The sequence below is a fragment of the Schistocerca nitens genome, chromosome 2 (assembly GCF_023898315.1).
Source record: "Schistocerca nitens isolate TAMUIC-IGC-003100 chromosome 2, iqSchNite1.1, whole genome shotgun sequence".
NCBI classification, from domain to species: domain Eukaryota; kingdom Metazoa; phylum Arthropoda; class Insecta; order Orthoptera; family Acrididae; genus Schistocerca; species Schistocerca nitens.
In genome coordinates, this window is record NC_064615.1 from 807859619 (window position 1) to 807887098 (window position 27480).

The following is a 27480-nucleotide window of genomic DNA, read 5'->3' on the forward strand; positions in this document are numbered from 1 at the left end:
ACAGGACCTGTAGGGAACTGGTTAAAATCGTACCTCGAAAATAGGAAGCAGAAGATTATTCTAGATGTTTCAGATAGTGTAACACAATATATAGTGGACTCTTTTGAGTGGGGAATTGTGCAGCATGGAGTGCCACAGGGATCAGTGCTTGGGCCCTTGCTGTTCCTCATATATGTTAATGACCTGCCTTTATCCATCAATAAGCAGTGTAAATTTACAATGTTCGCTGATGATACGAGCATTGTGGTGGATAATGTGTCAACTACTGACTTAGAATCCGAGGTCAATGATATCCTTAAAGAAGTTCTGGGTTGGTTTAGTATTAACTCCCTTTCAATAAACCTGAAAAAAACCAATTTTATCCAGTTCCAGACAACCCACAAAAACCCAAAAGAAATAGTTATCACACAGAATGATCAGATGATAAAGCAAGTGTACTTATCAAAATTCCTAGGCGTATACGTGGACAGTAGGCTGAACTGGGAACATCACGTTCTACAAACACTAAAACGGCTGACGTCGGCAACATTTGCTTTACGAATTTTGGCACGCATCAATGACATTACCATCTCAAAGTCAGCTTACTTTGGCTATTTTCATTCAGTCATGTGTTATGGCATCATCTTCTGGGGCAATACACCTGCCTCAAAGAAAATCCTCACAGCACAAAAAAGAGCAGTAAGAATCATTTGTGGTGTACCCCCACGAACCTCATGTCGAAATCTTTTTAAACAACTTGAAATACTGACAGCAACATCTCAGTACATATATTCACTGATGTGCTTCATAATAAATAACCCCACTCTGTATGAAACGAATTGCCTACATCATGAACATAACACCAGAATAAAAGAGGATTTCCACTGTGAGTTAAAGAACTTGACACTTATTCAGAAAGGGGTAAAGTACGCTGGAACGAAAATTTTCAATTCCCTACCCAACAGCATCAAAAGTATAAGGAATAGTACATCAGTATTTAAACGTAGCTTGAATAATTATTTACTTGAGACCTCACTTTATTCACTAGAGGAATTCTTTCAGAGAAATAAGTAAAACCCAGATTGGAAAGATGTTTTTAAATTTTTTGACACTGTTTACTGTTAAACTAATGTAATAATGCCCTAATGTAAAAATTCCTGTTTTTCTCATTTCCATTTTTGGGTCACTTTTAAACCCAAAGTGGGAAGTTTTGATTACTGTTCAAGGTTAAAATAAATGCAATAATGCCCTAAATATGAAACTGCTATCTTCACATTTATGTTGACTAGTTTTTAAGCTAATAAGTATGACTTTTGTTCACTGTTACTAATACTATAACAATGTCTTTATTCTATGTATTTTATTATGTATATTGACACGTTCCACATCTGAGTGACTTGCTCACATGTACAGATCTATGGAACAAGTATATAAATAAATAAATGGGATGGGTAGTAAAAATTTTAAGCTTAAAAAACCCCTTGATTCACTTCTGCATTTCTTATGCACTTGACACATTCCACATCATAACAGTTACTGTCAGATTGATCAATGGAGCACATAACTAACTAACTAGGAATATGAATGCAAAGTATTAAAAAATGTTATCACTTCAATTTGAAGCAAGAGCGTAATACATCTTGCAAAATAATGAACAACATAGCAACTGGTAATTGATTCCACACAATTATTTGCAGCATTCATGTATTTAGATGCATTATATGTTTCATTGAGAAAAGAAAACACAGGCAGGATATTGCTTACAGCCTTTACTCACCTATAGTGGATCAGTGGATAGAACACAGAAACATGTAACAGTAAATAGCATTCACACTAGCTTTCAAGCACTAGCTCTTTTTCTAGCTAAAGTACACTCATTCACATGCACAAACACATGGACACCCAAATATACTCTCCCTTGGCCGAGTCTGTATTTTGCAAGTAAATGTTTATTTTGTTTCTAATCAAACATGTTTCACCTAATTATGCCATCCTTTTCATGTATCAATGGGTTTTTCTGTAGGCTCTAGTTGACAGAGTAGTGTTGCACACTCCACATGGTCTTGTTCATTTGAGGCAATGCTACAGCAAGTGAGAAACCATATGCAGCGCACAGTAGGAAACATATTGAAATGTACAATGTAACTCATCAATTAGAAACATGTAATGTGGGTTTCTAGTGCCTGCAGAACAACCCATGGATGTATGAAAAAAATAGAAAAATGAAGACAACTGATGATGCCTAGCATGAATAGGCAAAACATGTTTGGTTAGCTACAAAATAAACATTCTGTCACAAAAGACGGAATTTTTCTTATCTACATGGTGAACATAATTATTTAATTGAAGTAGCAACTTGTTGGAATTGGATGAAAAAAATATTTGTTACATGTGTTGGCAGTGAGCTAATGGGTATAGACCTCTTTTTTTGCCTGTTACATGTATTCTTAGATATCTATGCTACAGTTTCTATGTTATATGCCTTTGTAAATTGCCAGAAACACATTAAAGGCACTAAAATATGTGTTTGTAAACAGTGTTTCTCCATCAACATTATTTTAGCTAGATATCCAGATATCACAGGCCTACAGACCACATGCTGCTTCCACACACTGCCTCCATTTCTTCCTGTTTTGTGCTCGGTTTCTCCAGATGTCTTCAATCCCCAGGGCTGGTAGGTCCTTCATCAGGTTGTCCATCCAGTGCTGCCTTGGTCATCCAATGGGGCATTTGGTGTTTTGTTTCCCCTCTAGTGCCATCTCCGCCTGTCTTACATCTGGCATATGGACTACATGGCCTAGCTTTTGTATTCTTTTGCTCTTTATCTTCTGTAGGATAGTTGGTTGTTACACCAGAAGGTAGATTATTTTACTGTGCAAATATACACTGAGGTGACAAAAGTCAGGGGATACCTCCTAATATCGTGTTGAACCTCTTCCTGCTTGACGTAGTGCAGCAACTTAGCATGGCATGCATTTAACAAATTGTTGGAAGTTCCCAGCAGGAACACTGAGCCAAGCCACCTTTACCTCTACAACTATATCTACATGGATACTCTGCAAATCACATTTAAGTGCCTGGCAGAGGGCTCATCGAACCACCTTCACAATTCTCTATTATTCCAATCTCGTACAGCGTGCGGAAAGAATGAACACCTATATCTTTCCATATGAACTCTGATTTCCCTTATTTTATCATGGTGGTTGTTTCTCCCTATGTAGGTCGGTGTCAACAAAATATTTTCTCATTCAGAGGAGAAAGTTGGTGATTGGAATTTCATGAGAAAATCCCGTTGCAACGAAAAACGCCTCTCTTTTAATGATTTCCAGCCCAAATCCTGTATCATTTCTGTGACTCTCTCTCCCATATTTCATGATAATACAAAATGTGCTGCCTTTCTTTGAACTTTTTTGATGTATTCCTTCAATCCTATCTGATAAGGATCCCACACTTCGCAGCAGTATTCTAGAAGAGGACAGACAAGCATAGTGTAGGCAGTCTCCTTAGTAGGTCTCTTACATTTTCAAAGTGTCCTGCCAATAAAACACAGTTTTTGGTTAGCCTCCCCACAACATTTTCTGTGTGTTCCTTCCAATTTAAGTTGTTCATAATTGTAATACCTAGGTATTTAGTTGAATTTGCGGCTTTTAGATTAGACTGATTTATCGTGTAACCGAAGATTAACGAGTTCCTTTTAGCACTCATGTGAATGACCTCACACTTTTCATTATTTAGGGTCAACTGCCACTTTTCACACCATTCCGATATTTCTTCCAAATTGTTTTGCAGTTTGTTTTGATATTCTGATGACTAAACGATAGCATCATCTGCAAACAACTGAAGACAGCTGCTCAGATTGTCTCCCAAATTGTTTATATAGGTAAGGAACAGCAAAGGGCCTATAACACTACCTTGGGGAATGCCAGAAATCACTTCTGTTTCACTCGATGACTTTCCGTCAATTATTACAAACTGTGACCTCTCTGACAGGAAATCACAAATCCAGTCACATAACTGAGACGATATTCCATAAACACACAATTTCACTATGAGCCGCTTGTGTGGTACAGTGTCAAAAGCTTTCCAGAAATCCAGAAATATGGAATCGATCTGAAATCCCTTGTCAATAGCACTCAACACTTCATGTGAGTAAAGAGCTAGTTGTGTTTCACAGGAATGTTGTTTTCTAAACCCATGTTGACGGTGTGTCAATAGACCATTTTCTTCAAGGTAATTCATAATGTTCGAACACAATATATGTTGTAAAATACTCTATACCCATCCACAGTAGCAAAAGTGTTGCCGATGCAGGATGTTGTGCGTGAACTGACCTCTCAATTATGTCCCATAAATGCTGGATGGGATTCTTGTCAGGCAATCTAGGTGGCCAAATCATTCACTCAAATTGTCCAGAATCCTCTTCAAACCAGTCACAAATAATTGTAGCTCAGCAATATGACATCATTGTTTGGGAATATGGAAGTCCACAAATGGCTGCAGACGGTCTCCAAGTAGCTGAACATAACCATTTCCAGTCAATGATTGGTTCAGTTGGACTAGAGGACTCAGTCCATTCCATGTAAATACAGCCCACACCATTATGGAGCCACCAATAGCTTGCACAGTGCCTTGTTGACAACTTGAGTCCATGTGTTAATAACAGGTGATGTCATGCTGTTAACAAAGGTACTTGCATTGATCATCTGCTGCCATAGCCCATTAATGCCAAATTTTGCTGCACTGTCCTAGCGGATATGTTCATTGTATATCCCACATCGATATCTATGGTTGTTTCACACAATGTGGCTTGTCTGTTAGCACTGACAACTCTATGCAAACACCATTGCTCTCGATCATTAAGTGAAGGCCGTTGGCCACTGTGTTGTCCAAGGTGAGAGATAATGCCTTAAATTTGGTATTATCAGCACACTTTTGATACTGTGGATCTCGGAATGTTAAATTCCTCAACAATCTCCAAAATGGAATGTCCAATGTGTCTAGCTGCAACTAGCATTCCATGTTCAAAGTCTGTTAATTCTTGTTGTGCAGCCATAACCACGTAGGAAACACTATCACATGAATTGCCTGATCACAAATGACAGCTCTGCCAATGCAGTGCCCTTTTTTACCTTTTGTACATGATACTACTACCATCTGCATATGTGCAAATCACTATCCCGTGACTCAGTGTATAATCCTACACAACTGAGAAAGAATGGCTGTAAATATTAACAATATATGATAACTTATTCATATCCAGTATGTTGTCATTCAAAGAACAGGATGAGGTTTTGAGCACCTTTATTCATCACAGTCACTTTCAGTCTCTGATTTGGCTCTGTCCTCCACTTTCCTATAAACCAAAAGCAAAAATTTGCAAGTTGTGTTGTGTTCATATTGATGCAAACTTAAACTAGAAACATCACACAAAAGACTCCCTATAATGTTTAGCTTCAGTTGCTCCAGCAATAATAATAATAATAATAATACTGATGATAATAATTGCAAGATTTAGGCACACAAAAATCAGCGAGTGAACATAATTCCATGTTTTCATTCTACATCTACATCTGCATATGTACTTCGCAAGCCATTGTATGATGCATGGCTGAGTGTATGTTGTACCACTACTAGTCTTTTCATTTCTTGCTCCACTTGCAAACAGAGCAAGGGCAAAAACGACTGTATATATACCTCTGTATGAGCCCTATTTTCTCTTAACTTCATTATCCTTACACAAAATGTACAGTGGAAGCAGTAGAATCGTTCTGTAATCAGCTTCAAATGCCAATTTTCTAAATTTTCTTAATAATGTTTCTCAAAAAGAACATCCCCTTCCCTCCAAGGTTTCCCATATGAGTGCCCAAACTGTCTCCATAATACCTGTGTGTTGATTGAGCATACATATCTCACATCCCACCTCTGAAAGGCTTTAATTTCTTCCTTTAATCTGATCTGGGGGGATCACAAATACTTAAGTACTGCTCAGCAGTGGGTCACACTAATGTTCTACAGGCAGGCTCCTTTAGAGATGAAGCACACTTTCCTAAAATTCTCCCAATACCTGCTACAATCCTTACATGCTCATTCCATTTCATATTGTTTTGCAACGTTACACCTAGATATGAAATTGACATGACCATATCAAGCAGCATATAACTAATGCTGCATTCAAACATTACAGGATTGGTTTTCCTATTCATCTGCATAACTTACATTTTTTGTGCAATTAGAGCTGGCTGCCATTCATCACACCAACTAAAAACTGCTCTAAGTCATCTCATATTCTGTAACAGTCAGTTAACGATGACATCTTCCCAAACACCACAGTGTAATCAGCAAACAGCCATAGATTGCTGCTCACCCTGTCCATCAGGTCATGTATGTATATAGAGGATAATAGCAGTCTTGTCACAGTTCCTCTGAATGTTCCTGACACTACTCTTGTCACTGATTAACTCTTGTCCTCAAGGAGGTGTTGATGCCATATGGGACAATATTTTGGTTTAACACTTCACTTATTCATTGAGGAATAAAAAAATTATAATTAACATTGGGTTTAGAGGAAAAAAATCTCATACTTACCTGTTTAAATAGTTGAGAAAATCAAGCATCAATTTACAGTGTATCTAGGAACAGATATATTCGCAGTTACCAATGAATTTAATTTTTGTTCAGCAAGGAGTTTAATGCTCAGCTGTAAAGCTGTTTTACAATAAACCAGTGGAAATAGAATGTGTGAAAGCAGCAACAGTGTTTTCAGATGCAGATTAAAGTTACTTCTCTTTAACAGATTATTCAGCCTTGAAGCAAAGTTCTTGAAAAGACATCAATAAATAATTACAGATGTGTAACTGGACAACATATAATCATATAAATAAGTAGTTTTTAAGAAGTGTGTGCAACATGTTCAGCTGGCAGTTTCCAAACATATTACTTATTGTGAAAACGATACAGGAACACATAACTAACTAAGTAGCTAACACTCATTGTTTTTAACTTTCTGGCTTGTGGGGTGTGATTTTGTTTTTTGATGTAGCTCCAATTTGCCTCTACATGATTGCATGCAGATCAGTATTATTAAAACTTTCTCAAAGGCTGAAGTATAACTGATTAACATTTTTTCATAGTGTTGTTGGATCAGATGGTTTACTAATTTTGTTCTCTTTGCTCAAATTTCTTTCTCACAATGAAAGTTTGTATAACCACACTTTGCAAGTGGAGGAATCAGTCAGATATTGTTGGTTAGAGCTATTCCTTATGTAGTGATTATTGTTGGCTTTGCACTTCTTTATTCTTTATTGTTTAACACTAAGCTAATTGGGTGTTGGTTTTTGATCTTTTTTAGGCCTAATGCAGACTAAAGATACCTAGGGAACCACAGATTTTGTGAAGCAATGATTAACATAAACATTCCCAAAGATGATAACACCACAAATAGAAACATCATTGTCGTCCATTTCTAATACAGAAATATTTTTAGAAACCACACCACATATATGGTTGTGGTATTTATTTGTTTTTATAATAGTATACAATACAGTATTAGACATTTTAATTTTTCTACGCAATAAAAAATACATTTTTTTTACAAAAATAAAAATTTGCATTACAACTTTTCAAATTACATGCAGATAAAAGAAAAGATGGTTTGTACTGATGTAAAACATGAAAGTACAGCCGAAATGACAATAGAAAACTTAATAAATCAAGCTTTCAGGAACAGGATTGCTACTTCCATAAATAAGAGAAAAAGGAAGAAAGGGAAAGAACCTAAAATGCATGCAAGAAGGAGGAAGAGTCACTCTATACCCAACACAAAGAGAGATATATAAGGAGCAGGTACAAACTGAACTCACAATACACTTCAGTAACTACCTAGCAAATGTTTTGAGTGTGTCTTCTCTCAGATGATTATGTCTCTCCCTCGAGCTGGGTTCAGAGTGTCTACAACCTTTCTGCACATTCTTACCTACCTTACAACACCTTTCCTTTCTTCTTTTTGTATTTATATTTAGAGAAAGTGCTTAAATTTTCAAAAGTTCAAGGTTTCTTAAATTTTATACTTTTGGTGTCAGTCTACTACTGAGCATTATTCCATCAAAACACATTTTCTATATCCTGTCTGAAAAAGAGAAGATTGTTTTGAACATTCAAAAATTGTATCTAAAGAATTGTTTTCACTAGCAACATCACATCCTTTTGCACTTGTGAATGTAATCAGCACTGCTCCGTAGATATTTTTTCCCTAACGGAATGTTTTGTGTGTGTTACTCCTATTTCTTGGTGTCATCCATTCCTTCTATCAATTATTCAAATCAATCTGAGTCAAAAGACAATGCTCTGCAATCAGTGCAATGTTGTATTTATTGTTAAATTGATCATTGATTGTTGTATTTTATAGTGATTTGTTTGTTATGAAGGATATGTGTGTTTAATTGGGTTTGATTGTTTCATTCATAGATTTTATATGACATATTCAGAAAGAGACAACTTTCATTGTATAGATTTTGTTAAAGTGTTGTTTTATAAATTTTGTGTGGACTTCCATGATGAAAAACATGTACCTTTTGGTTATGTATGATAAAAAACAATCTATCTTGCCTCTAATCAATTTTTTAGGTAATTCTGTTGTTCAAATGTAATAATGAATGATGAACAAAAAATTATTGTGTTAATTTGTTAAATTCGGTAGCAAAGGAACAGTGCCTGTGCTTAGGATAACAAGTTTGTAATGAGCCACATCATAGTAATATGTAATGAAGAGTTGTAAATAGTAGTAGGAGGCTGTGATTAGATTATCCAAACTCTCGTGCAATAAAGTTTTCATTTGTTGACATGTTGACATTTATGTGAATGTCAGACTAATCTTCATATGGTCCTGTAGTGGTAACTTTTCTGTTAACCTGCTGGGTCATTGCAGTCAATACTGTAAAGTGTCATACAGCCCATTTGCCTTCAGGTTATCAATACTGTTATGTGAGAAATGTCTTCATTTATCATGATATGTTTCAAAAAAAGCCCAATACTGTAGAAAAATATATGATCACGTTTATGTTCCTGAGAACTGTAAGAATACAGTATTACTAAATATGATTTGAAAATATCATTAGAATGTGTCATTTTCTTACCAGGTGAATGACATAAGGACTTTTTGCATTATTATGTTTGTAAACTATGAAGTGAAATATCTCTAGCTTTAAAAATTGCTTCCCATCTTTTCTAAGCATTTACCACACCAGTGGCAAAATTGACTTCTTCCAAAGGTTTCCTTTCAGAACTGAAATATGTTTTAATTAATAGCACAGACAATATATGAAGTTAAACTGTTGGAGAGTTTACAGTGAATGAAACAACAGCTGTGAGGAGCTAAGACATGCAGGCAGATGAAAGGTTGAAACTTGAGAGGAGATGGATTAACAGGTTAACTTACAAATACATGATCTGAGGTATTGAAAAAAATAGCAACTAGTGGTACTGAATAAGCAGATCAGTACTTCTGAATGTGTTATAAGTGTTAGTTATGCAAATTAGCTTTAAATTCAAATATGATAAACCAGAATAAAGTTTTTGAATTCACAGAAAATTTTTATACTATACATTTCAGAATAATCACATGACTCTGTCACCATGAAATGTGAAAGTGAGTGTAGTGCCATATTACTGATGAAAGGGATACTCAGTAATTAAAGTGGTCCAGTTAATAGACTAAAATTGTGTGCTAAACTAGATTACTAACCCAAATCTTAGCTTTCCAAAAGTACGATGCTGCCAAATAAGCAACTGGACATAGCAGTACTTCCTGCTCTATCTTACAGCTTCAGCCTAATAGTGGTTTACTCCAGCAGTTCCTAACTCTGTACAGGATCTCCTGTTGTCCTGCAGGATTAGCACGTCTGCGAGCAACACCAAGTGAAGTGGTATAGTGTCAAGTCACTGGACTTCTGGTTAGGTTGAGCAGGGTTCAGATTCTCTTCTGTTCATCTAGATTCAGGTTTTCTATTGTTATTTTAAATCACTTAAGGCAAAGTCTGGGATGTTTCCTTTCAATGGGCCAGGTTGATTTCTTGGACCATTCTTATTCAGTCAGAACTTGCTTCCTCTCTGATGATTTTGGTGTCAATGGGATGTTAAAAATTAATCTTCCTTATTCCTATCAAAGAAAAAGTATGGTGGAGAAATGTTTGTTTATTTTAGGATTTGTTTAGTGAATGACACTTCAACCATATGTTCCGTGGTACTGGACCATAAGACATACAAACCGTATACTGCACCAAGTTTTGGAAACACATCTTTGCTTTTCACAGGCAATGCTATATCAAATGAGTGAACTGAGCTTTCTGTTATGAATGTAACTGACAGGAATTCTTAAAAACCAGTTTTGCAGAAAGGTTAATGTAGAAGTTTGTAATCACTGTTCTTTGCCAGTGAACTAAAATGTTTTGAAAAAGGAGTAAAGTCTGATATTTTTATTTTTCCTTGCTAATTTGGTGGATAAGGAGCAAGATTAAATTAAAATATCAGTATCCCTTCATAGAGAACAATGAGAGAGAGGGGGAGAGAGAGAGAGAGAGAGAGAGAGAGAGAGAGAGAGAGAGAGAGATAGTAAAATAGTTGAAATTGTTTAAATTGTTTCAGTCATTCAAATACTTTGTTTCTGAGAATTTTCAAGAGTTGGAATTTATCGGCAGCGTTTTACCTTTCCAAAAATAATTAATCTGAACCTTGCAAACATTGGTTTTAGATTCTGTGCATGAAGGTGTTGCTCGTCTGTCACAGCTGGGAGGACATAGATTAATAACCTGGAATATGAAAGGCTTAGCATTTTCTAGAAGATAGTAGGAACTATTGGGACTAACTGAAAGACTGAATATCCTTATTAAGCTGTGACTGATGACCATTAATTGGATTTGAAGATAGTGAAGACTTGCAATGTTTTGTACTAATTGAATACCTGAATAAGCGAGCTTGAGGAATCAAAGCACTTGTTACAAAATTAATCAAATTATATTCTAAAACAAATGTAGGAAAACACCTGCTTACAGAGAGCAAAAATTGGTGCACATTGATAAGCTCACAGATCTAGTCTGAACTCGCAGTTCTTCCATTTGACACAGCAGAGGGAAAGCAATTGGAAGAAATCTTACTTACCAAGGATTAAGCTGGAATGTCAACCTCAATTCTGGCTCTAGGGTGTGGGTAAGATGATGGAGGAAATTGACAGAGATTCATTAGTAGACTGAATATCAAAGTAAGAAATATTACATATCGGACAGAAGGGGAAAAGAGGTCACGAATAGTGGTGTAGATTACCCGCAAAAGGATAGAACTGAAAAGGAGGACAATAAAGTACATGTAATTAATGAGAAGGAGAAAGCAGATATCTGTGGGAGAAAATAAAATGGAAATGAACTTGAAAAATAAAAACCATGTACAATACTTATTAGTAGTAGTAGTAGTAGTAGTGGTATATGAATAAAAAGTAATAAAATTACAGATGAAGGACTGTGGAGTAAGTTGGAAAGATACAGATTCAATTCTGGGAGCTGAAAAATCTTCTTTGTAAATAATTTATTTACACTTAAATTTTTACGTAAATGTGTGGATGGAAGGAAATAATTAACTTCAGAAGCATATATTTTTCATTGTAATTTCTGCATACAGTATTTACTGGTGAGTACAGTAGTAGCTAGAAATAGACTTTGTATTGAAACAACTCGGTCTCCTTCACATTATATCCTGCCGTTCCCAGTATAAGATGACCCTCCATCAACATGGAACAAATCAAGGAATGTAAGACCACAAAACCTTTAGCTTAAAAACTACTTCTGTATGCTATTGTAATAATGTTACCCTTGGAAAAGGGGAACGGCTTGCAAATGAAAATCTTACTCTACATACAGAGATGCAGTGTCATTCGAGCTAGTTACCACTTCTCAAGTTACACATTTCAGATGCTGTTTGTAAAATACAACTTATTTTATGTTTATGTATCTGCATGGAACAGAGAGTAGAAAATAAAATTAGGATTTGATAAAGATAAAAAGTAAACTACCATTCACCTAGTGTCAGCAGACAAAGATGACACAATGCAAAGTTAACATAAATGTTTGAAAGAATCCTTTCAAAGAATGTGGATCTGTGATGTATTCAATATGTCATGTAAACATACAGTGAGGTGATAAAAGTTAAGCGATACCTTCTAATGTCATGTTGTACCTCCTTTTGTCGTTTTGTGTGGCATAGTGCAGCAACGTTGCATGGCATGGACTCCAAGTCATTGGAAGTCCTCTGCAGATATATTGAGCCATGCTGCCTCTATAGCCATCCATAATTGTGAAAGTGGTCCCAGTGCATGATTTTGTGCACAAACTACCCCCTCAGTTATCTCCGATAAATGTTCAACGGGATTCATGTTTGGCAATCTGGGTAGCCAATTCATTTGCTCTAATTGACCAGAGTGTTCTTCAAACCAATCAGAGACAATTGTGGCTCGGTGACATGGCACATTGTCATCCATAAATTTCCATTGTCGTTTGGGAATGTGATGTCTATGAATGGCTGCAAATGGTCTCCAAGTAGCTGAATGTAACCAAGGACCCAATCAATTCTGTATAAACACAGCCCACATCATTATGGAATGACCATAAGCTTGCACAGTGCCTTGTTGAGAACCTGGGTCCATGGCTTCGTGGGGTCTCCACTTCACTCAAATCCTACCATAAGCCTTTACCAATTGAATTGGGATCTCATCTGACCAGGTGACATGGTCCGACCAGTATGGTCACCATCCCTGGAGAGTCACTGCAGGCAATGTATTGCTAGTAGCAAAAGCACTTATGTTGGTCACCTGCTGCCACAGCCCATTAACACTAAATTCTGGGGCGCTGATGACCTTGATGTTGAGCGCCCATAAGCCCCGACACACATACACGCACACTAAATTTTGCCACACTGTGCTAACGGATATGTTCATTGTACATCCTACATTGATTTTTTGTGATTATTTCTGCAGTGTCACTTGTCTGTTAACACTGACAAGTCTGCGCGAATGTTGCTGCTCTCACTCGTTAAGTGAACGCAGTGGGCCATTGCGTTGTCCGTGTGAGAGGCAATGCCTGAAATTTGGTATTCTCAGCACACTTTTGACATTGTGGATCCCGGAATATCAAACTCCATAATGATTTCCAAAATGAAATGTCTCATGTGCGTAGCTCCAACTACCATTCCACATTCAGAGTCTGTTAACTTCTGTCTTGCGGCCATAGTCATATCGGAAACCTTTTCACATGAATCACCTGCGTACACATGACAGATCGACCAATGAGCTGAGCTTTTATACTTTGTATATGTGATACTATTGGCATCTGTATATGTGCATATCGCTATCCCATGACTTTTGTCACCTCAGTGTAAACATGTGTACAAATGTGAAGTGTTACACAAGTCAACATCTAAAAAGCATAAGTGGAATGTTATGTTTGTGCACATCCCTAGTTTAACAAGGTGACTTTTAACTGTATTATTTGGAAATACCTGATATTGTTGGCTGAAGAGCAATCAGTTAATTCATTGAAAAAAAACTTCTGATTTGAAGGTTTTTATCGCCTTGACCATGTGTATGTACACAGGATTACTGGTTTCCACAGGTGTAAGCTGCTGTCTTCTGATCCACAGACTAAAGGTTATAAAATCATGTTGTGCAATAAACTGCACATTTGTATTTGTACTATTGTAACAGACTCATAATAAAAAGAGCGTCTGTTACAATGGTATAATATAACCATACTTTTTGTCGCACAATTTGATTTCATAACCTGTAATCTATGGATCTGAAGATCACAGCTTCGTCCTTATGAAATTAGTAATCCAGTGTACATGCACATGATCAAGCCAATAAAAAGCTTCATATAAGAAGCTTTCTTCACACTGTATTGGATGCATTTATGACAAATCTGTTTTTATTTTTAACAAACCTGTGTGGAATTGATACATATATCCACCATAATGTCCACATTGCATGCATAACACAGTCCTAACGGAACAGAATTTACAACACAATCTTTTGATGATCAGAAGATGATAGTCTTAACTGTTGAAACTGGTCATCTGGAATAAATGTTATTGAATATGACCTTTGCTGTTAAAAATTTCTTCAGAGAAAATACAGACCACTCATTCCAATCTGTAGTTATAAAAAATTTAAATGGGGTTGTTGCTATCAGGTTGTCAATATTTGTCCCCAACTTAGTTTGTTATCAAACTGGACACTCTGGAAATATATTCACTACATAAAAATGTATACAAGTAATTATGTAACAAATGAGATTGCTCTAGATCAGTTGCTGCTTTGGCTGGTAATGTAAGTCACTTTTAAAAGTGAGAACTAAATGTGTATTAAATACGTAACATATCCTTATAAAGATTAACATCTTTTTCAGTTGAAAAACAATGATTCACATTTTTTGCAAAATAGCTACATGTGTAAAAATTTGTACGTATAATTTTCCTACTTTTTTTCCCTTTAGTCAGTCTTACTTCTGTAACAGTATTAAAAAAAAACAAGAACCCATATATAATGTACAGAAAGTAAATTAAATTCTATAAGTTGTAGTAGCTTTGCTGTGCTCTGAGAACTAAATACTAGGCAAAAGAATGCGAACAACAGAGATAAGGAATAAGTTACTCAACATAACATGTCAGTAAGACACACTGGTGTAGGATAAAAGATTATGATTTGAAAGATATGTCCTGAACGTAGTGTGTCATTTATCTTCTTGCATCTTAAGAACTTTTACCACTCATTAATGCCTTTATTTACTGCCATTTTACTCTTGTTCCCAATAAAAGAACACTAGAATTTCAAACTGGAAGCACCAGATTTGAGTTTCCATATATCTTGTGGTCCATGCATCATGCATACATCTGAATCTACCACTGTGCTCTGGAAACCACTGTGAAGTGCATGACATAGGGTACTTCCCACTGTACCATGTTTCAAGTCCTGTTCCATTTAGGTAGAAGCACAGGGAGACTGACAAATTAAATGCCACTGTGCACACTGTAATCAGTCAAGTATTGTCTTCGCTTTCCCTACAGGAGTGATATGTAAGATTTGTTATATATGCATAGGTTCCTCACTTAATACTGGCTCTTGAAACTATGGAGATAGATGCTAACTACAGTGCAAATGGTTACAAATGTCTACCACTTCAGGTTTTTCAGCACTTATATGACATTCTTCTCTGGGTCAAAAAAAAAATCTACCATTCATACTGCTCCTCCTTGTGCAGAATGAGTAAGCAATTGTCTTTGTAAACTGACTGAAGTTTCCTAGTATCCTACCAATGAATCAAAGTCTGCCAAATGATTTATTATGACTGAACCTATGTGATCATTCAATTTCATATCCCTACACATTGTTACAGCTAGGTGTTTTTATGAGTTGATTAATTCCATTTGTGACTCAGTGATATTGTAGTCATGAGAGTCTAAATTATTGTGTGTTGTGGAGTGCACAGTTACGTGTTTGTGAGCAGTTGAAGTAAGTTACCAACTTTGCAAAACTTTGAAATTTTATCAAGATCTGATTGAACATTTGTGCAGCATTTTTCAGATGGTACATCATTGTGGAAAACTACATGATGTGCAAGAAGTAGTCTGAAATTAGGCCTACTATTAATTCTGTCTGCCAGGTCATATATGAGCTTAGCAAGAGTTCCCAGCATGGTACAAGTGGAGTTGTTTATATCTCTATCACTGACTCTCCATCCAAGATAACATCCTGTGTTTTCCCTACCAAGAAATCCTCAATCCAGTCACGTATTTTGTATGAGACCACATATGACTGTAATTTTGTTCGTAAGCATTGTTACGGTACTGAGTGAAATTCTGTTCAGCAGTCAAGAAATACTGCATCTGCTTACCTCTGTTGATCCAAGGCTTTCAGGAGGTTATGTGAGAAAAGCATAAGTTGGGTTTTGCATGATCAGCGGTTTGAGATCCATGCTGGGTGGCATGGAGGAGGTAATTCTGTTCGAGGGAACCAGTTGCGTTTGAGTACAGAGTAAGTTCTAGGATTTTACAACAGATGGAGATCAATGAGACTGGATGCTAGTATTGTATAAGGCTTCTGCCGTCCTTTTCATAGACTGATTCTGTCACCCTGCATTCTGTTTTTTCATCTACCTGTATATGATGTTTTTAGTAGAGGGAAACATTCCACGTAGGAAAAATATATCTAAAAACAGAGATGATGTGACTTACCAAATGAAAGTCCTGGCAGGTCGACAGACACACAAACAAACACAAAAATACACACAAAATTCAAGCTTTCGCAACAAACTGTTGCCTCATCAGGAAAGAGGGAAGGAGAGGGAAAGACGAAAGGATGTGGGTTTTAAGGGAGAGGGTAAGGAGTCATTCCAATCCCGGGAGCGGAAAGACTTACCTTAGGGGGAAAAAAGGACGGGTATACACTCGCGCACACACACACATATCCATCCACACATATACAGACACAAGCAGACACATTTAAAGACTTGTCTTTAAATGTGTCTGCTTGTGTCTGTATATGTGTGGATGGATATGTGTGTGTGTGCGCGAGTGTATACCCGTCCTTTTTTCCCCCTAAGGTAAGTCTTTCCACTCCCGGGATTGGAATGACTCCTTACCCTCTCCCTTAAAACCCACATCCTTTCGTCTTTCCCTCTCCTTCCCTCTTTCCTGATGAGGCAACAGTTTGTTGCGAAAGCTTGAATTTTGTGTGTATGTTTGTGTTTGTTTGTGTGTCTGTCGACCTGCCAGGACTTTCATTTGGTAAGTCACATCATCTTTGTTTTTAGATGTATATGATGTTTTATGTATATAAGACAGTATCTACACTCCTTAATCTTCTTTTGATTCCTAATTCCCTCCCCCTTCCCCTTGCTCCCTCTCCCCTCCCCCTTCCCCTTGCCCCCCTCTCCCTTTCTCTCCTTGCTTTTGTTTTAAGAGACAAGTGCTACATTTATTCCTCTTAGTATTTTGAAGATTCTAACATCAAAATTTCATCTATTTAACATCCCAGTGATCCATCTACTTACTCTTTCCTTAATAACAAAGACAGGGGTTTCAGAGTTTGATGCTTATATTGAAAAAATATATTTTTTATTTCTTAAGTCTCTCAAGAAACTTATTTTAGCAACAACATCACCAGTTATGGTCTTGAGAAGAAACAAATCAAAGTTTATGTATTTTCCTTATTTTTATTAAATAATGCCCCGTGTAATTACATTGTGAGGCACCTCATTATGTAGGGCAAAATATTTAATTTCACAGAAGAAGGCAGTAAGACTAATACAGAGAACTCATTCATGGTCTTCTTGTGCACACATTTAAGGAGTTATGTATTTTTGCTGCAAAATTTGTTTGTTTATTTAGCAATCCATAGACACTTTAAAATGTATGGATGTTGTCAGTTTATGTACATCTGTATATTTACACAGTTTTTGTTACATGTAGTTAAACATTGTGAGACATAAGTTATTTACAGTATTTTTGCTCCTTATCAAAAGATTACATATAGTGAAACATTGTGAGACAAAAGTTACTTACAATTGTTTTTATTAAGAAATTCACTTATAGTGTAAAAACAGAGTTCCTGCAAATACAACTTAAGATTTTTCCTAAAGTAGTACATTTTATCTGTTTCTTTTATTTTCTGTGGTAGCTTATTATACAGTTTTGAGTATAATGCATAATGTAATTTTTGTTGTTGTAAATAACCCATTACTATTCAAAACCAATGTTGATTAATATAATTTTTCTCCTGGTGTTGTAATTAACTTTCTCAACTCTTCAGTTAATTAGCATTTAGCTCATAAAGGAGTAAATAATTTTGCTGTCTTAACCTATCATCTGATGATGTAAAATGTCTGACAGATGGCAAAATGAAATTGAAAACAAAGTTGAAACAGGTTTGTTAGGTTACAGTTACTGTTCTTTAACAGAACATTATATAGATATTGCTGTCATTTGTAATGGAACACAATTCCATATTACTTCAGTAATAAAACTGTCACTCTCATTATGGGGATCAGATGTGAGATGTAAAGTGAATGCAGAAGTCTATGGATCCAAGACCCCTTAAAAAATGATTGCTTCATATAAGTAGGTGTATTGAATGTCCTTGGTTCACTTATTGAAAACCCAAGCCTACAACATATCTACCATTGTCTTCATCACAGAAACAACTGACTGTCAAAGAAGTAATGTAAATAACAACAGTATGAAATAGGATAAGTTGCTGCTCACCGTGTTCAGTGGCAGGCAGGTACATTTAAAGTGCATTCAGAAGTAGACTAAGCTACTTGTCCAAAACTTAGTCTGCTTTTAAATATACCGTAAAAGTACCTGCCTGCAACTCAGTGGCTCCTCTCTGGTGAGTAGCATTCAACCCATTTCAAATTATTATTATTATGCCATCTTGGATTTTCCACTGTCTGAAGATGTAAATAATGTATTTGCACCCACTGCTGCCAGAAATTACAATGGTGCCAATGATAAATCATTCAGTGTGTTTTTGTTTTCATTATGATGCATACTACAGGATATACTTCTATGCAGTCTCTTGGGTAAAGTGCATGATTCCATGCATTGCTGAGTGCATAATTCTACATCTACACCTACATCTACATCCCAAAGTTAGACTGCATGAGAATGTGAGAGCAGAGATACTTGTCATCTACATCTACATCTACATACATACTCCGCAATCCACTATACGGTGTGTGGCAGAGGGTACCTAGTCCCACAACTAGCATCTTCTCTCCCTGTTCCACTCCCAAACAGAACGAGGGAAAAATGACTGCCTATCTGCCTCTGTACGAGCCCTAATCTCTCTTATCTTATCCTTGTGGTCTTTCTGCGAAATGTATGTTGACAGCAGTAAAATTGTACTGCAGTCAGCCTCAAATGCTGGTTCTCTAAATTTCCTCAGTAGCAATTCACGAAAAGAACGTCTCCTTCCCTCTAGAGACTCCCACCCGAGTTCCTGAAGCATTTCTGTTACACTCGCGTGATGATCAAACCTACCAGTAACAAATCTAGCAGCCCACCTCTGAATTGCTTCTATGTCCTCCCTCAATCCAACCTGATAGGAATCCCAAACGCTCGAGCAGTACTCAAGAATAGGTCGCACTAGCATTCTATAAGCGGTCTCCTTTACAGATGAACCACATCTTCCCAAAATTCTATCAATGAACCGAAGACGACCATCCGCCTTCCCCACAACTGCCATTACATGTTTGTCCCACTTCATATCACTCTGCAATGTTACACTCAAATATTTAATTGACGTGACTGTGTCAAGCGCTACACTACTAATGGAGTATTCAAACATTACAGGATTCTTTTTCCTATTCATCTGCATTAATTTATATTTATCTATATTTAGAGTTAGCTGCCATTCTTTACGCCAATCACAAATCCTGTCCAAGTCATCTTGTATCCTCCTACAGTCACTCAACGGCGACACCTTCCCGTACACCATGGCATCATCAGCAAACAACTGCACATTGCTATCCACCCTATCCAAAAGATCATTTATGTAGATAGAAAACAACAGTGGACCTACCACACTTCCCTGGGGCACTCCAGATGATACCCTCACCTCCGATGAACACTGACCATCGAGGATAACATACTGGGTTCTATTACTTAAGAAGTCTTCGAGCCACTCACATATTTGGGAACCAATCCCATATGCTCGTACCTTAGTTAGAAGTCTGCAGTGGGGCACCGAGTCAAACGCTTTCCGGAAGTCAAGGAATATGGCATCCATCTGATACACTTCATCCATGGTTTGCAAGATATAATGTGAAAAAAGGGCAGGTTGCTTTTCGCAGGAACGATGCTTTCTAAAGCCATGCTGATGCAAGGACAGCAACTTCTCTGACTCAAGGAAATTCATTATATTCGAACTGAGAATATGTTTGAGAATCCTGCAACAAACTGATGTTAAGGATATTGGTCTGTAATTTTGAGGATCCATCCTTTTACCCTTCTTATATACAGGTGTCACCTGCGCTTTTTTCCAGTCGCTCGGGACTTTACGTTGGACAAGAGATTCGCGATAAATGCAACCTAAGTAAGGAGCCAATGCAGTAGAGTACTCTCTGTAAAACTGAGTTGGAATCCCATCAGGACCTGGTGATTTATTTATTTTCAACCCATTCAGCTGCTTCACAACCCCAAGGATGTCTATCATTATGCCCTCCATACGGGAATCTGTACGAGACTCAAACGGCGGTATGTTTGTACGATCCTCCTGTGTGAAAGATTTCTCAAATGCTAAATTTAAAATTTCAGCTTTCGTTTTGCTGTCTTCCATTGTCAGGCCAGACTGATCAGTGAGTGACTGGATGGAAGCCTTCAAACTGCTTACCGATTTTACGTAAGACCAGAATTTCCTTGGGTTTTCAGATCTTTTGCTAAGGTATGACGGTGGTAATGGTTGAATGCTTCGTGCATCACTCTTTTTACAGCAGCTCGAATCTCTACTAACTTTTGCCTGTCCTCATTCTCCCGATCTTTCTTGTACCGCAAGTGCAACTGCCTTTGCTTCCTGAGCATTCTGCGAATTGCGCTGTTAAACCACGGTGGGTCTTTTCCATACGTAACCTAACTTTTTCGGCACATACTTGACCAATGCGTGATTTACAATGTGTTTAAAATTTGCCCATAATTCTTCCAAGTCCATTGTACCGGAAGTAAATGAAGTTGATTCATTTACTAAGTGGGATGCTAACAACTGCTTAACTGCTCTTTCTAGTAAGAATACTCTCCTAGCCTTCTTGACCGACTTTTTAATTTTTGTAACCATAGTCGTAATGACAACATCATGATCACTAAACCCTGTGTCAACACTGACACCATCAATGAGTTCTGGTCTGTTTGTGGCTACCAGATCTAAAATATTTCCATTATGCATTGGCTGTCGATTTAGCTGTTCAAGACAGTTTTCGGTTAATGTGTTCAAAAGTAATTCACACGATGGCTTGTCTGTATCACCTGTAATGAATCCACTCATATCTCAGTTAAAGTTGTTGACACACATTTTAATTTCCGTGGCCTCTTTGATCAATGATTCTCATTAGTTTGAAGTATGGGCTAGAATACATTTTTCCACAAGCAAGATGTAGTGCTTATTTGTAAGGCTGTATTCTACAAAAGCAGGCATTTATAGATGTTTGTATTATATGTCCAGTAGACAGCTGTGAAACATTCTGACTAACTGTCCCACTTAACTACTGTCACAGTCATGAGGAATATTGTAAACAACTGGTAATGTGGAGACCATGACTATCCTTCATAGGGTGCAACTTCTCTTTGAATTTCTTAGGAGACCAAAAGATGGTCTTATCATTCATCTGATTCAGACCATCCAGTTTTTTTTTATATTGCTCCACAGAATAAAAGGAACATTGTGTGGTAGTCTTGTGTTGATTGACTGAGTTTTGGTTTATGTTTCATGTACCTGCTAGCCATTTTTGTCTGAAACTGGCACTTAGATCATTTTTTCAGTGCTGAAATGTTTATCATCCAATGTGCTTGTAGTTCTACGATTCTGAGGTTCAGCAAAGCTATCTTGTGGGTAGGATGATGGAAACAGTGCCATTTGATATATTAGAAGGAAAATTTTCGATCTTGCTCAACCAGGTCTTCTGTTTAAGTCAGAAAATTATGGCAAGAAGGAAATTCTCATTTAGATTAAATTCATATTAGGGATCCAGAAAATTTGCAGCTACTGAGAAATAAAACGTTCATGATCAGAGACTGTCAGGAGAGCATATCTCCTGCACCTACTTGTGAAACTGATTTGCCAGTTGTCATGAAGACCATAAACATTGAGCAAGATGGAGCAGTGATAACACATTGGACTCACATTTGGATGGATAGTGGTTCAAATCCAGCCCAGCTCTGATTAACAAAACTTAGCTTTTCAGTGGTTTCCCTAAATCTCTTCAAACAATTAATGTATCTAAATCTACCTATCACAACTTCTCTTTAAGAACAGTACAAAAGTCACCGTAGGGGAAACATGTGAAGTACAGATGAATAAGAAAGCAAATAAAGGTAGCCCAGGATATGATCTTCTTTTGGTATGACAATGCAGCTGCTTCCAGTGAGAGTGATATGAGCTTTACAGAAACTGAAAACTTTCTCATTGCCAAGTGTAATGTTGTGATTTCATTCTTCTTCCAAAAGGCTTAGAGACAATGTTGAGTATCTCTTTGATTTTCTGCTTCTTAAACACTGCTAAGTGTATGTCAGAGGAAAGCAAATAATAGATCTTTTAATAAATGGTTTGAGAGCATTCACTGATGCAGGTATTAATGAGTTTACATTAAGATGATGTGTTGGTAAGCTGCTGGTAATCCAAGAATTGCTTTTACATGACCCTCTCTGTAATGAAAAAAAGTTATTTTATCACAGAATTTGTGGCAACAGATACTTCACTGCATTTCCACCAGGTCAGTAGATAAAGTTGGGCACTATCAGAAAAACTCAATAAAATGTTTGAGACTCTTCAAATGTGATTTCTGTTTAAAGACTGAGCACCACAATCTCAAAATGAAAGTGTCATCGTTTAGTGACAGTTCAGTTAAGATTACAGATGAAAAGTTAAAACACAGTGAAGAGGACACTGAGAAATTTAAAAAATTATGCAAAGGAATTTGTGTTTAGTAATTAAAATAAAACCTTTAAATCATGTTTATAGTTGAGAACACAGGTAAAGCTTTCAACATTTTGGAGAGAATAGAGTTACAATGCAATTTCAAAGGTTTACAGATGCATTATATAATCTCTATGTATCTATGGCTGACAGTGATAGTAACAGTAACTTGTCATCAAGAATGGCTACATTCACAAACAGTCATGTTAGTCAGTCTTTCATTTAAATACACAGAAATTGCAGGATACAAGAGATCAATAACAGAGAAACAGAAAGATTCACATCTCAAAATGGATTCTCTCAGCAAAACTCCTTAGAAGTTGAGAAGGTTGTATTGAGTGAAACAACATACTTGTTAGGAAAGTGGACTTTTATAAGGGAGAAACAAGATTCAAACTCCCATCTGACTTTCCAGTTTTAGGTCTTTCTTGGATATCTTTATCCACTGAGATGAGAAGTCTTACTTGAATAAGGTGATGCTTGTTTCTTCACATGAACTACTTTGTTCTGAGCATGTATTCATTCTCTAAGGACATCAATGCTAGTCGGATATCAGACTATAAACTCGCTTCTGGCCTTTGCATTATTATTATTATTATTATTATTATTATTATTATTATTAAATGAAAGTAACGCACTTAATGTTAATGACTGTATCTTTGTGGATGTAAGCATGTGGATCCATGGGTAGCTCTCCAACCTAAAGACAGCAACTATGTCTTCAATAACAGTGGGACAGAGAGAACACTGAAAAGGCATTTAATCATGTACTCAGATGCTGAAGAATCTTTTAAATTTGCATCAAGGGTCCAAGTATTATATAAGTAACTAAAACATAACAAAACATCATTGCATCATTTGTAGAATTTCATGGTCATAGCAAGAATATAACTGTAGTAAAATACATAAAAGGAGGATTAACATTAGAATTGTAGTCAAGACAGCTAGATGACATTACAGTGTGGGCTTGAAGAATGCTACTGGGCTTAAGCAGGCCAACAGAGAATATCAGTGTGGACAAAAGGCAGAGAAGGCGAGTGTAAGATAGATAAGACAGAAGTAAGACAAGAAGAAAAATTGAGACATTTTAAAATTGTATTCTATTTTTTCTCATTTATTGGTTCATGTGTGTGTCCATTTGCTAGTTTTCTCGTGCGTTTTCAACTGTCTTCATACACCTGGACTTCCATACATTTCATATTTATCTTTCTATGGTTTAGTTAATTATATGTTTGTCTATTATTTATCATTTTCTCTCTCAGTTCCACTTATCTTTTGATCCACATTTCATTGGCTTCCATTTTTAAACTCATTTAACATGCTTTGTAACAAAAATGCTGTGATCATAAAAACCCAGTCATACTATTTTCCTCCACTTTGGGAAACTAAATCTTGAGTTAACAGTAAAGGAAACATTTGCTCCGTAGTGTGTTGGGTTCATTATGCATTAACATTTTTAATGTACTTCACATCATTGTCAATTTCTGCATCCTAACTGTAAGGACTGGATTAACAGAATATCTTAGCTTCTCACCAGTTGGGTGGATTTCTCAGTGGCCAAATACATACTCCCATACTAGTAATATAAATGTAAAATGTATTTCTTACCTTTACATGACTAAACTACTGAACCTATTTTGATGAAATGTGGTATGGAGATGGTTTGAACACTGAGGAAGAATGTAAGATACTTTAGAGTGTGTGTAGTATAAGATATTTATTGATTTGGAGAATATTATGTGAATTAGGGGAAAATATTTACTATTTGAAAAAGCTGATGTTTATCATGTTTGCAAAAATGCTTCTATTCATTGATATGTTCTATGTAACATGATCCAACACAGTGAATACAACGCTTATAGAATCCTCGACTTGTTTAATCCATACTTCAATACTAATATTATTAAATTCAAAAGTAACTCTGTCTGTTAAATTTTTGTGACTGAATTGCTGTACAGATTTTGATGAAATCTGAGAAAGAACATAGACTGACAAAAAAAAAAAAAAAAAAAAAAAAAAAAAAAACTAAGAGGTTGAAATAGGGAATGAATTATCTTTTTCTACATCAGAGAACATAAACTATGTTAAAAATTATTAAATTTGTTGCATAATATACATGTTGTATAATGTATAGCTACTTCAGTAGCACAGTGCGTCACAGATGCGCACTTCTGCCCATGCCCCTCCTCACACACCATTCAGCAGCGATGCTGTATGTGTCATTGCATCTTGCATTGTGATAGTCATGGTGGGAGGAGGAGAGGAAATTGGGGGGTTACGCACACCCAAACAGGCAGACAAGTGAGGGCAGCTGACATTATTGCATGTATAATTGCCTACTTAGTTATCATCACTCGTAACAAAACTACTGATTTGTGAGAGCAACCACAGGTAACAGCTACTTCATTACTAAAGTTTTTAGTGCTTGCGCAAGTACTTCTTCATTCTCTACTTGCTGACAGCTCATATGAATCATTTGGTTTTTTCCCAATTTAGGAGGGAAAGCCAATGGAATTTGGTCACTCAGGAAATTTACAAATACCATTAGCAAATGGAAATATAATGAAGATTCCATTAGCCTCAATTAATATTTCTGAAGAAGTAAACAAGACAGGTATATGGAAACAAGTTAATGAAGGAAATTACAAAGAGAAAGAAGAGAAAAAGAAGAAAAGTCCTAGTAAAAACAGGTAAAAACTTTAACATGTAATTATGTGAAATTATATTTAGAACAATGCATATTTTTGGAGAGAATTATAATGCATACATGAGAGTAGTCAGCCGTTACATGACAAGTTTTTGCTTTAGCCTCAGCATCTTGTTTCTTATTTGATATTATTATGATGTATACATTTATATGAAGAACAGTTACTAACTTATTATTTTAATATGTATTCTTGAATACATTATCAGTAAAATGAATAAATTATCAGTAAAATACCCTGAGATAAAAGAGGTCTTTCAGTTGGATAGGATGTGTAAACAGTTCTCATGTCCCAAAGAACTGGAGCTTATTACTGTAATTACAGCTGTGAGTGTTATAGCTATCACACTCAGCATTTACTTACAAGCACCACAATTTGGCTTAACTTATTGCAGTGGACTTGAATACAAATAGTAGTGGTACTTATGCATGCAGAACTACCTTAATAAGGATTTGCAGTGCACTTATGGATAATTAAGTGATATGATTTGACTGGCCTAATCTGTAATGTAAAAATTACTTTTGAACTAGATTAACCTTCAACGAAATGTACTGTTTTCTGAGTTACAAAGAACTTAAAGACTAAAATCCCAGCATTTTATTTGGTGAAGATATTTGAAGTAGTGCTGAGAGGAAAATGACTGAATGAAGTCTCTCTGAAAGCTTCATTTCTTGGCATATCAATTATAGCTTGGTGAACTACACTTCCAAGATTTAACCTATTCTCATTCTGTTACAGTAATATGTAAGTTATTAACACCTTTATTCATTATTAAATATTCAATATACAAAAAAATCTTTGGGGTTACAGATCTCATAAATTAATGAATCAGTGTTTCAAAGAGTGACCTTTATCAGTGTAAGTAATTACTGAGGTAATACGACATTAACTTTAGTATATATCTTCACTCTGGCCATATAATTCCTTAAAAGCCACACAAATAATATTTGTAGTATGTCTGAATATCAGGAGTGGCAGGATAGTAACTAATGTTTTTTTTATTGATAAATAAATTGTTAGACAAAATTTTTGGTCATTATTTACCTTCTTGAGGTAAAATATTTAGTACTGCAAATTCGAACACATAAAACTAAATGTGGCAACACTATCCTAGTTTTTGGAACTGTTTGTTTTGAAAGCTATAACAGAGTCATAACTTTTGTTTTTATGTATCTATTGGCAATACTGAACATTTCTGCTCCTGACAGTAAGCTGTAATCAGCAGTTGTGTCCTATAAGTTATTACTTTCCTCAGTTGAGTTTGTCATTATTGATTATAATTTACAAGGGAATTTTAGTAGCTCACTTTGGTGAATCAGGAGGAGCAATTTTTGTGATGTGACACTGCACTCGTGCTTAAGATGGATCAGTACAATGTTTTCCTCTGCAGAAATGTTTACAGCCAGATGTTATGAGACAAACTTTGTGATGCAGTCTGTCTGTATACATGTTGCAGCTTGAAACATAGATGACAGAAGACTGTAGCCATCATTATTGTTCATGTTGGTGGTCCACTAGACTATCTTGCTCTCCTCTCATATCTTTCTTTCAAAGATACAACACTGCCTAGGTAATATGTAACCTCCTCAAGCTATTGATATTTAAATTTCTGAAATAAACCACTTTCAGTTGTGTATGAATGTTCACAGGAAAGGTTTTATGATTTCAGATCAAATCTTAGAGTGTGCATCTACAAGAGAGGAAACACATAATTGACATTATGATAAAAAACAGATACCTTTCCTAATAATCTGTGCTTATGACAGCCAATATGAAATACTCATATGTCAGTAAAACATTTAACCTCTGATAAGGAAAGAGGTGGATTCAACCTCCTCAAAATAAAATACTGTTACCCGCAACAAGCAGGCGTCACAGTTCATATTGACCAGCTGAAAACAGTTTTTCACCTCATTTACCTACAATGAAAAGAACAAAATAAGAAAACAAGGAAAGGTAAAAACCCAGCTAGCAACATTGAAAACCCACAGTTAAGAAAACTCATTTCCTACCAGGAAGCAACCTTCCAAATGCCCAACCCTGCAGGGTGACACTGATAATCGATGTGCTCATGTGTGT

General features: G+C 36.2%; 1 protein-coding gene across 10 annotated transcripts in view; it reads left to right on the forward strand.

Moving 5' to 3' along the window:
* The window catches only part of LOC126237066 (sodium bicarbonate cotransporter 3), a 1007081-nt gene that overhangs the window by 925367 nt on the left and 54234 nt on the right, over positions 1–27480 (forward strand). For 9 of the 10 annotated variants that reach the window (XM_049946852.1, XM_049946853.1, XM_049946859.1 and 6 more), the window contains one exon: positions 25193–25386. In XM_049946852.1, the coding sequence (XP_049802809.1) occupies positions 25193–25386 (194 nt within the window). Of the gene's footprint in view, positions 1–7327; positions 7546–25192; positions 25387–27480 lie in introns of those variants that run through there. The other variant, XM_049946861.1, reaches the window with a different exon arrangement.